This window comes from Lygodium microphyllum, chromosome 11 (genome assembly GCF_053477565.2).
Source record: "Lygodium microphyllum isolate KBCC chromosome 11, Lygodium_microphyllum_v1.1.10, whole genome shotgun sequence".
NCBI lineage: Eukaryota > Viridiplantae > Streptophyta > Polypodiopsida > Schizaeales > Lygodiaceae > Lygodium > Lygodium microphyllum.
The window spans coordinates 122,980,960-122,993,394 of NC_141145.1; the positions used below are offsets into that span (position 1 = coordinate 122,980,960).

A 12,435-nucleotide genomic window follows, 5' to 3' on the forward strand; every position below is an offset into this window, starting at 1 on the left:
GACAGGAATGTCTAGTGAGTCAAGACTGGACAGTTAAGGTCCAATACAAGTCTGGAAGAGACTGATGGCACTGTAGATTGACAAGCCTGGAAGAGACTTGTGAAAGTGTATATGGACAAGTGTGTTGAAAAACTAGCCTGGAAGAGACTAGTTCAAAGTGAAGATGGACAAATCTGCAAGAGATTAGTCCATGTGGGGTCATCAATGAAAATTCACTTTCAGTTGACCTACATTACAGATTTGGATGTAGCCTTAGTTTGCAAAGATGGTCAGAAGACTAGTGGGATGCAATGGAAGCAACTCCTAAAATTTAGGGAGTTACTATTTTTGGACCTCAAAATCTGTTCACGTCATTATCTTCGTTTTTGCACGAGGATCGATCCTCTAGTCTCTGCCGAGTCAAATTCTGCACCGAGAATGGAGAATTTTAGACCGGAAGGCTGGAATGGGAAATACCTTCCAATGCTGCCACTTGGCACAAAGTTGTGCACTTACCTCTTTAAAGAGGGCTGGCGTGCAGTTTTTTGATGGATAGGGGCCCATTTATGAAAAACAGTTGGAGATGGAGAGCTCTTGAGAGCTGGTCTACCCTGTCTATGATGCACAAAAGGCTGAGCTTGCTTCCTACTCTCTCTCTCTCTCTCTCTCTCTCTCTCTCCCTGACAGTATGGTTATGCTGCAGAATCAAGGGCCTTTCTTCTGATTCAGGTACAGCTGTGTGGAATATGCTGTTTTTGCATGAGGCAAGAGCCTTTTTTCTCCAGGAACAAGAGCAATTGTTTGCTGCCCACAAGCAGGAACAGGTGAGGGTGGTAACCTCACCAAGCAAGTGTCTTATACAGCACTAAACCAGTACTGATTTTGGACTGTTCAGAGGTTAATTCAAAGCCCAATTGATGTCAGAATCAAGGGGCACTTGACCCAGATGATGCAAGACAGTGCAGGGATCAATATAAGCTGAAAACAGGTTTCAGAACAGGTCTGAACCAGTAATTACAGTGGGCTGAATAGTACAGGGAACAGTATGGGTTGTAAACAGGTCCCAGAACAGGTCTGAACCAGTAATTACAGCAGACTAAAATGGTCAATTCTGCACTCCAACCAGAAGTTTCAGACTTGGGCAGAGTTTCCCCTCCTGGTCAACTTGATTTGGGTCAGTAATTGTACTGTTTTGCTGTCAAATTTCACCCAGAATAGGTGAAAGACAGCCCATTGTACCTTCTCTTTTTAAAAATAAAGAAATACTGCAAGGGGCGCCTAACTTAGGGGCCAACAGGGTGTCTATGTGGCAACAGGAGCATTCTAGCTTCCTGTATTTCTTCTTGATTCTGTGTCTTTAAGTTCAGGTAATGTGGGTGACTGTTAATTGGGTGAAAGCATTTATATATTTTGGTTGTACACTACCGCCCTTCCCAGTGAACAGGCCGGTTACATCGTCTGACTTCGAGGAGCTAGTAGTAGCAAACTTGACTAGTAAACGCCAATACTTAACCAACCTGACTTTCAGATCATCCCCTTTCTTAATGGAAAACTCTCGAAGCTCAAAATCAAGATTAATATGTGGAGTGCAATCTCGTGTTGCATAGTGGTCAATGAGATGACTACAACACTTAAATGTGAGGGGAAAGTGCTGTAATTGAGAGTGGAACTCATGAAGCAACTCCTACATTAACTCAACATTGGTTGTGGCATTATGGGCTTTCCATTGACTGATGTAATCAAGGTGAGCTAATCAAGGATCCGACATTCAATACTAATAACGAGGTCCCAAAGTCCTTGAGATTCAAGCACTTGTTGTATGAAGTTCAACCATGTGGTGAAATTCAATCCGTTAAAATGAGTATTATTCATGAAGGCATTCTTGGCTATTACAATAGGAGTAGTGCTAGGAGATGAAGGTGTATAATGGGGATAGGATGGATAGGGAGGATAGGGAGGTGGAGCGGAGTGGAGTACACTTGGAAAGTAATCCCAGAGTGCCCACCATACATACGAGAAATGTGCATAGCGGATTCAAATGTGGGTAAGGGCGGATTGGATATGGGCATGGTAACCGCCTATGGAGCCCATGGTGGAGAGATAGGGACACAGGGAGCAATGGATGAAAATCTCTGCATAGGAGTGACCCAAGGAGTGTGTGATGACAATCCATAAGCAAAGGATGGATATCGTTGCATCTGAACGGTCATGTGGAAGGTTTGTGAGTGTCCGAGGAGGGTAGTAAGGGGAATATCCATCTCAACTGTCCCAAAGTAGAAGAAAGAGGCCAAATGGGAATAGATGGAAAATACAGTGTTAAAAGGGTAGCGTTCCCCCTAACAATGCACCAAGAGGTGGAGTGAATGGAGGGTAAATAGATGGTGGGATGGAGAAAGAGAGAGTGTTAGGAGCCAAGATGGAAGATCCAAACCCTAGTGTGCTTTAAGCAAAAGTGTAATGCAATCCAAGATTTTAGAATGAAGATGTGAGTACATCAAAATGTAGAGAAGATAGTGGCGGGATGGAAGGGAGTTGAGAAGTGTGGTTTACTTCCTCAAGTGAAACAGATGGCAGAGATATACCTAACAAAGGGTACCTATTTCAAGAGTCTCCTATATTAAAGTTGACATACTAAAAATCATTTGGATCCTGCACAACAAAAGAAGAAACGAAAAAGGGTTTTGGCTCACACGTCTTAAAAGTGTTATATGAACCTGACACAAGGCATGGTTGTGATGAAGGAGATGGATCGCCAAACATGCCAAATGTCGTGGTTCCTCCAGGATTAGAGAGATGGCCAATCTTACCAATCGACAGATTGAGTAGTAGCACTCGTTGGAGGAGTGTTAACCAAACTGTACATGATGTGCAAGCACTCCTCAACCTCATCATTTGCAAGATGACCAAAACGAGAAGAAGAAGATGGTAAACATAAAGGTATGTCTACCTCCTCCTCCAGACCATAATGCCTTCTCAAAGCCTCCAATGATAGAGAAGCCTAATAGGGCGTCATATAATCCGAAGAATAAGATACCTAAGACATTATGAGTTAGAATTGAGTCGCGTGTAAGCCTCGCACAAAGACAAGCCTCCCCAATCACCGCAAGATACTCTTTAGAAGAGCACCAACTCTGATACCATGTGAAGATATGCTAGAGTTTGCACTAAGGAAACATAGCATGTATGACCAAGAACTGAAACACAAAGACTGAGATAGAGACAAGCAAAACTCACCTTAAACACAAAATGCAAAATACAAAAACTTAAAACTCAAACATAGAGACAAACACAGAGAAAATAAACTCTGAAGTGAATGAATGTAAGAGTGTACAGAATGCCCAAGGACAAAGCAATGTAGTATCGAAGAGCAACGTCCAACGAAGACGAATCCCAAGTGCACTAACCATAAGCTGGAGATGAGAGAGTACCGAGGCAAAGAACTATCAAGCAATAATAGAAGAGGTGTTTGTTGATGTAGAAGGCATGCTCAATTGCGAAAATGCAAGTAGTACAACAGTCGCCTAGTAGGAGAGATAGCAACAATCTGTCGCCTAACACCAGATGCTGAAAACGCAAGCTGATCAGGTGCTATGATGACGCACCAAATGGAGACCTCCAAATAGCAAGGTGATGGCTGAAAACAGGCCGCCTAGAGGTGGATAGTGATGGGCTGCAGTCAATGATGACTGGACAGCAGATAATAGATGGTTGATGGCTGAAATCTGCACGGTAGAGTGAGAAACCTACATAAAAGGATTAGGCTGAATGGTGGGCAGCTCATATATTTATAGATGTTGAAGAGTGCCCCAAAAATAAGGGTTTTGGGAGACCCCTGAAACTCTCTTGAACCGCGTACCAAATTTGTGTTTTTCATTAAGTGTGTTTTGGGGCTGTTTAAAAATGCTTGTAAAGAGTGTTTTAGCTCAATTGGCACATAAGATATCTATCCATGTGGTGTTGATCAACAACTACATGCTTTTTGTGGTTTTGACAAGGCAAATTGTTGTGATACCACATCTTCCACTAATGGGTAAAAAGACCAATTGGAAAAAGATTACTACATGGTTACAAATCTGTCAAGACTAGAATCCACATGATCCTAACATCTACCTACACATTTCATTCTCTTTGACCAGCTCAAAATTGCATTTTTCTACTTAATACATTTAGTGGCAGCAATGTGCGTACTTTCCCCTCCCCTCTTTTTCTCACTGTTCCACATTAAGGCTGTTCTTGCAATAGTTATTCCAATAAACCGTATGATCAATTGACATCATGTACTACTCCATTTCTTTTCTTTCCATGTGTACATGCACCAGTATCAATGATACTATACATTTATACTCAACTACATACTTTTCGTGGCTTTGTAGGTAAGACATAAGGCAAGGATGCCCTTTTAAAGGCATCCTCCATTAGTAATCCACTCCATGCACCAGCAGCCATAACTAATGTTTCCTTGCAATAAACTGACCGCCTTGCAGTCTGCACACCTACAATATGAGGGTACTGATCTGACCTGATGCAGCAACAATAAAACATTGTCATTTTTGTGGAATGCAGGAAAAATACATAATTCAAGAAAGGAACTTACCAAAGAAAATCGACAGCAGGATCATAAAACAGTTCTTGAAACCGACCGGAGGCACAATACTTTCGGTTTTCCTGAATGAATTATTTTTAGCGAAATTTCTTCAAAAAGTAGATTACAAAGACACACACTTGCAACTTACCCCTGCTATGAAAGAAGCAGCTAAATGTGCATCAATTTGACAATCACCAAGTGTGAGAATTGCAGAACCCTCAGGCCCCACTTTCAGCTGAGGTTCAACTTCAGATACTGCAGTTGAGTCCAGATATTCTGCATGCACTCCCTCTTTATGCAATGCCTCTACTCTTGCCCGTAAAGCACAAGCTTGTTCCGAAGTTGACCCAAACAGCAAGCTGCCTGTCTAAACAAATGCTTTCTTTCAGCTGAAATAAGGTGGAAATTTGCAATTGCAACAGGCTGAGGAAATTATCACTTTGCAGTATGATTTACACCTGTCTTTTTATAGCCAATTGCAGCTGAAGGATCTAACCCTGATGATTGCAGCCCCTCTGCAAATTCCTCCCACAATTGCTTGCTTCTCTTAGACAAAGGCCAACTAACACCTGATGGCGGTTTGTGTCCAAGCCATATGTAACCTTGTCCTGAAGATGTTTGGACAAAGAAAGTTAGAAGTGGCACAGTGTTTTTGCAAAATAAAAACAATGATCAAACCTTCCAGAGCTATTTAAGCACACAATGAAAAACTGTTAGAGCAGAACCACAAACAAGAAAAAGCAGAAAACAGTTGATATTGTAGTCATGGATCACCAAATCAACAGACACATATATGGAAACACCATCTAATGTATGTGCCTACATGCCTTCACATGCTCCTAGACACATGTACCAACATATACCAACATGCATAATTTAGAGAGGAATATGTATGCACCCAGCATACATATTAAAGCAGGTATCCAAAACCCTCCAGATATTAGCAGAAAAGTATTCTGGGAAACCTACCACCTTAAGGTGCATCCAAAGCATATGTGGGGTCTTCAGCAAACTGATATACGGTGGGCATAGACGTTTAGCAAACATGAAAATAAACTGTTAATAAAATCAAGATTTTTCATTCAATAATGTATGCTGGAGGCATTTCCAACTGAGAAACATTGACCCTCCTATGCTTTTGGGGTGTTTGAAAACAAAGGTATCCAATTTTCCTTTAGGAATTCTAAGTAGGTGTTTTCAGCAAGCACAATGAAGGCTCAGGCTCTGGATGGATTGTGGCAGCCTCCCTTGGCCTTTTATTAGATTTCTAGAGTCCTGTATTTTACCTTTCAGTTTTGACTTTTGACAGTTCAGCTTTTCTGGCATTTTTCCTAGCTTTCCTGGTTGTTTTCAGCTTTTCATAAAATTTCAGTTAGATATACAACTATGTTCAAATGCTTTCTAAACCAGAAGACCCTAGTGATATCAAATGTGAAAAGTAAGCATAGATTCGGGGTTTTAGAGCTGAGATGCTTCTTGCCAGATCTTAGATATCTGCTTTTGAAGGTATTGAAAGTGTGCCTTTGATCAGAAGTAGAATTGACCTACATCTAATTTCATTAAAGGTCAAATTTGAATGGACTGAAATTTAGCAGCTATTCAACATAGAAAGCCAGTTTAGTCACAAATTTGGGTCTATGCCTCATTCATGATTAAGGTTTTTTACTTGCTGATCACATCCCTCCATAGAGATGTATCCAAATCAGTAACCCAAGACAAAGAAGATAATACAAGAAGTAATCCACAGCAAATAATGATTCCATATGCTTAAGAGCATGAATCACCTCTACTCCTCTTATGGACTCCTGAATTCTTTTCAGTTGTTTGTAGCTTCCAGCTCTATAAAAGCCACATTATATTCTTGATTCATGACTACACCAATGCATTTTTCAAAACTAGGCCTGTACTTAAGAAGTTAGTTCAATATTTTAAACCCTTGATCTCCTTGCCAATCTGTTTGAACTTAAGATTCTTCTTGTGATAATGAAAAATGATAATGAGCACCAATGTTGTCCTCAAACCAGTTACCAAGGTATCACCCTACAGTAACTTTGGTGTTCTGTTGTACAGTGTGTTGAGGTTGTTTATGACAGCAATTATGGGCCCTTTTTTTGTCTTGGTCCATTTTTGCCTGAGCAGCCCAGCCCATTTTCTAGTCGACCACTTATATTGTCGAACCAAGTTCCTTTTTTAGCCTAGTTTGTAGGCTGCCTCTATACAGTTCATGTAGTTCTCAGCTCATCATCATCATTCCTCCTCCTACCTTCACACTCTACGCTTGTCTATTATCCACTCCTCTACATCTCAATTTCCGTTCACCTTTTCCTGTCATTGTCAACTTGTGGAAAAATTCCCATGTTGTTCTTTGTCTCTAAAGACTTCTCCATCAGCTTCATTTTCATCATTGAACCTGCCTGCTCCATCATTTCCATCATTGTACCAAAAAATGATCTCATGCAATCATAGTGGCTTTGGAAATGCGAGTCAAAAGACTAAAGGTCTGAAATGGTGCATTGATTGTGGTTAAGCAAGTTTTGGGGGTATGGCAAGTGAAGAACCAAGCTTGAGGCAAAGGCGCAATAGGATAAGAAGGCTTGTGAACAGGTTAGAGGCTTGGAGTTTAAGGCACGTGGACCAAAAGGAAATGCAATGGCATATGAAGCAGCCCAAGAGATGATTTACATTACGTTTGTGGCTAAAGTTGATATTCCTATATATTTGGGAAGAGAATCTTTGGCATTAGAAGAAGAATTCTTATAAGCAAATATTGTTCCTAGAGAGAGAAGTTGATGTATTTACCTTCATCAGCAAAGCATGGAAATATCTAATGGTAAATGATACTTGTTCATAAAAGGTGCCGATGTGGTTCTAAGAAGAATCCCTCGGAGGCGAATTTTTGTAAAGTTATTTGAGATAGTCATGAAGGAGTTTGCAAAGGAGACTTGTGCATTTAAGATCACCCTTCAAAAGATTTGCAGAAAGAATATGTATGGCCAGTCTCACAAAGGATGTGAATCACTAGTGTACAGAGGGTTTTCAAGGATGAGTTAAAGGATTCAATTTTAACCTGCAATATCTTTGAAAAAATGGGACATTGATACTATGGGACTATTACGCATTATAGCAAGGAAGAAGGTGCATATTTTCACAGGAGTGAATTATTTTTCTAGATGAGCAAAAGCAAGAGCAGCGGTTAGTACCACTGAGAAGGATGTGAGAAATTTTATCTATGAAGATACATGCTGTAAATTTGGAGTGGGTACATCATTTGAAAATAGAACATATACAAAAAAACTTCCCACCTTGCACGTTTCTCTTGTAAATGCTTTTGAGTCTTGAAATACTTCAAGCTTTGATAATCAAGTATGAACCACAATTAAGAGCTCCTTTTCATAAATGTCATACCTTTTTTCCACATCATTTAGACAACGGTTTTCAACGACTACAACAAGGCCGCTTTAATTGAGAACTATACCAATACAATCACAACACGCATATGCTTTCTAGAACGATAAGAACATGTCGAAAAGTGAAGGTTGTCTTCAACTTATGAAGGCTTCCTTCTCTTTCTACCTCCATTGAAAGGAGCTTTTCTTCTTTGTAAGGTCATGAACAAGAGAAACCATATGTGCAAATTGCTTGATAAAGCAATGATAGTAGAAGCATAAGTCAAAAAAAGATCACACTTCATGTACATCACAGAGATCATGCCAATCTTGAATCATCTTGATCTTCTTAGGCTCCATTTGAATCCCTTCAAAAGAGATGGCATGTCCAAGATGTTAGCAGATATGTCGACTCATGTGTGAGTCTGTGCATGAAGAGGCTGAGCACATTATTTGAGATATTTTAGGCATTTTTTTATGGTCTTCATTTTGGTCATATTTAGCATTTATTGCTGGCCGACCTGATCATATTGAGGACGTATTTTGGTCCTATGTATTCACACTCCTCACTCAGTCATTCATCTACCATCACAAGTGTGGAGACTTTGTGGAGAGAGGAGCCAATGCTAGTGCCCACGCAGCTAGTGGCTCACTGTTGTATACAACAGTTTCATGTTGGATATATGGATTCCATTTCCCGAGCATACATCCGAGTTCTCATCTATATTGTGTTCTTTAGTGTTCTTTCTTTCCCTTCCTCTTTTGTCTTGTGTTTCAGCAGTTTATTACAGCATATGTTTAAACTTTACACTTCCATTGCTGCTCCACTTCTAACATAGTATCAGATTTCAAGTTCTATGCTACTACTGTGTTTTCTTTGCTGATTTCAGGACTGTTCTGACCATTGCTGATTAGGCGACTGCTGCTCCAACCAGGCGAGCTATTTTTCCTGCATTTTTGCTGACATAACATCTGTACAGCCTGTGCCAGTCCCTCTCCTGCCTACATGTTAGTTCCAACTCGCGTTTTGTGTCTTTGCATCTCCTCCTACCTAGGAGGCAACTGCACTATCAGGCCGTTTTTGCTGTTTCAAGCAGTTCTGGCTGATTTTTTTACTTTTCACAGCAGATTTCTTTTTGTTTTGGTCAAATTTTGGTGAATACTGCATGTGAACTCTCATTTTCTGCAATATGTACTTGTGGTTTGGCTGTGTTCCCTCTCCAAATATCTTATTTTCTCTAATTCTCTTCCAAATCCTCTACAAATGGCTCCTCCATGCACGTCCATTGATGATAAGTTACATGGACCTAATTATATTGCATGGGGTGCTATGATAAAGGCTTGGTTTATACAGAAGCAATTATGGTCCATGGTTTGTGAAGCTATTGAACGTCCTCAACGGCATTCTCCTGTTCCAGCAGATTTTGATAAAGACAACCATGAGGAAGCGGTGCTTACATGGGATTTGGACGATGCATGTGCTTACTTGGCCTTGCTTCGGTGTATTTCCAAAGAAGTCCTACCAGCAATTACCTCGTACAGGACATCTTCTAAAGTACAGACGCAGTTGCAGATAATGTACGCAGCACCTCCCACCATAAGAGCAATTACTCTTTATAGACAACTTCAATAAATTCAATTCAAGGCCAAGGATACTATCTAGTCTTTTCTACTTCATGTGACCCAAATCCAAGACCAGCTTCGGCAAATGCAGTCTACTCTTCTAGAGGCTCATCTTATTGGACTTGTACTCTCTAAACTCCCTCCAGTGTTTGATGGAGTGGCGAATGCTTTCAGGGTACAGACTTCATCAACTCCTGTCAATTTTACACATATGACCTCAATGCTGCTTGAGCATGAGGCATCATTGCAGTTACAAGAAAGACTTTCGTCACATTCTAGTGAGACTCTTGCAGCTTCAGAGAGGGTTCGAAGAAGAAGTCAAAGACCCAAAGTTACCACTGTGGAAAGAAAGATTATTTATGGGAGGACTGCAAAGAGTTAGCGGCTTCAAGGAAGAAAAAGAAGAAGAAGACGACATGGGATGTGGACTCCTCCGACGAGTCATCATCTGCCTCCGACTTAAGACTCTGATTCTTTGACCGAGGAGAAGTCCAAGGCGCTGAAAGAATCAGCTTTTTCGGACCATGGGAAGGGATTGATAGCCCCTTCCTCAGCTCCTTTCTGGTGGTGGTGATGACGATATCCCTCACGACACTAATGTGCCAGAGAGGGAGTATGAGGGGGTGGTAAGATGGGGCCGCCACGCCTCATCTATACATCTATACAGATGCACCGGATCCAGAGAGGGACTTCCCTGACGTATTGATTGAAGTCTAGCATGTTCAAATCCTAGAGCTAGGATTGACATTCAGGTTCATGATGGATTGTTTATTTGACAGAAAGCAAGCTTGGCTCCTAGTCTTGAGATCACATGAGGGGACACTTTGGCAATCTACAGGCATCCATGGTCACATATGTTCCAAAGGCTTTTTTGACAAGATGGTCATGTATGCTACTAAGAGACAATGGGACAAACACAGAGATATATTATGATCTTCTCTATTTTCACGAGCTAGTATGATCGACCTAGACATCATGTTCTCTCTACGGCACCTTGGTGGTGGCTTGATCGCTCACTGCTTAGGTATCCATGGTTCAACCTGGTGGTTCTTTGTTGTATGGTTTATGATTCATTCTCATTGTACCATTGTACTGTATCAGATCACCCATGATTTAAGAGAGAGTGTTAGCAGATATGTCAGCTCATGTGTGAGTCTATGCATGTAGAGACTAGACACGTTATTTGAGATATTTTAGGTATTTTTTATGGTATTCATTTTGGTCATATTTAGCATTTATTATTGGCCGACCAGCATTAAATGTTGGTCAACCTAATCATATTAAGGACATATTTTGTCCTATATATTCAGGCTCCTCCTCCTCACTCAATCATTCATTTGCCATCACAAATGTGGAGACTCCAAGGAGAGAGGAGCTATTGTTCGTGCCCACATAGCTATGACTCACTGTTGTATGCGATTGGTCTCATGTTGGATATATGGATTCCATTTTCCGAGCATACATATGAGTTCTCATTTGTATTGTGTTCTTTAGTATTCTTTCTTTCCCTTTCTCTTTTGTCTTTTGTTTCAGCAGTTTATTACAGCATATGTTTACGCTTCCATTGCTGCTCCACTTCTGACACAAAATAATTTATTTTATGCATGAATGATTCAATATCGAGAGTTCATTTTATCAAAGTAGTTGTCGAACAATCTCCAAGTGTTGATAATGCTCCTTTCCATTCTTGCTAAGCACAAGAATATCATCAATGAAAGTACTAATATATTATTGATGATCTCTAAAGATGCACTCCATTCTATTGAAGGTGGCTAGTGCATTGGTTAATCCAAAAGGAAAATTCATAAAGATCAAATGAGATGCAAAAAGTAGATTTCTGTACATTTTGTGGTATTACCTTGAGCTAATGATAACTTATAGTGCATTTGTGATGGCAACATTTTTCACAACAAAACAAACACTTTGGCAATAGAAAGAGTCTGAATCCTATTAAAAATGTTCTTAGGCTATGGGTATAAGATTAACCAAAGTTCTTGACATTTAACGCAGTCTTAGATGGTCATTTTAATGGTCAAAAAGTAACTTTTAATGTTTTGGCCGACTTTGTCATCTATCATTCTTGGTGTGAATCATGGAGATTATACTAGTGGAATTCAGTTGCCACATTCTCTTCTCCTTTTGTTTGTGTCGAGTTACAAGGAGTAGCAAGCAAGTCTACCCACATTGATGCATGCAAGATTGAGGCGAGCTGAAGAGTCCGTGGCTTGATCACTTAATCGAGGTAAAGACTATGCATAGGTGAATCAAGATAGAGGGAAGAGTTGTTCCAAATAGGACAATTAGGTGACTTCATGGATTCAAAGTGCTAGACAAAGCTTGGCTCATGGAGCCAACGATTGTATAAATCTCTATTTCACTATTGTTATAGAAATTTGAGGATCTATTCCCCCTTTCTTAGATACTCTTTTTTTCTTTTGAGTTGTGCACTAGAGCTATGAGACCTACGGCTAGTATCAAGGTCTACTCTCGAACACAAGTAGCAATGGCTGGATTAAAATATTCAAATTTAAAAAAATTCGTTGCTTCTCTTTAGCACGTTACAGGGATTTTTTCTTTTCTAACCATAGATACATTGTACAATGCATTGTATACACATCTTGTGATGCAAGTGGAGATAGCACAAGCAACAACAAAGGCAGCATACTTAAAGGTGGCATCGCTTCACCAAGTGCTCACTATTCTCCAAATTCAGATAACTTTATCTTATTTGATAATCTCCTAGTTTTAAGGAGAAGTTGTCAACATGGGACAAAGTATGGAGTGTAGGTTGGAGCAATTGGAGTAGTCGATGGTTCAAGATTCTGCAAGTACTAAACTCTATAGGCTCACACTGTAATGTGC

At 40.2% G+C, this 12,435-nt stretch overlaps 1 protein-coding gene across 1 annotated transcript in view; it reads right to left on the reverse strand.

Moving 5' to 3' along the window:
• The window catches only part of LOC148029320 (FAD-dependent oxidoreductase family protein), a 59,941-nt gene that overhangs the window by 44,355 nt on the left and 3,151 nt on the right, over positions 1–12,435 (reverse strand). Inside the window, exons 2-5 of the mRNA XM_087688097.1 lie at positions 5,023–5,172; positions 4,713–4,927; positions 4,574–4,644; positions 4,336–4,498 (exon numbers count right to left, since the gene is read on the reverse strand). Coding sequence (XP_087544223.1) covers positions 4,336–4,498; positions 4,574–4,644; positions 4,713–4,927; positions 5,023–5,172 — 599 coding nt within the window. The remainder of the gene's footprint in view (positions 1–4,335; positions 4,499–4,573; positions 4,645–4,712; positions 4,928–5,022; positions 5,173–12,435) is intronic.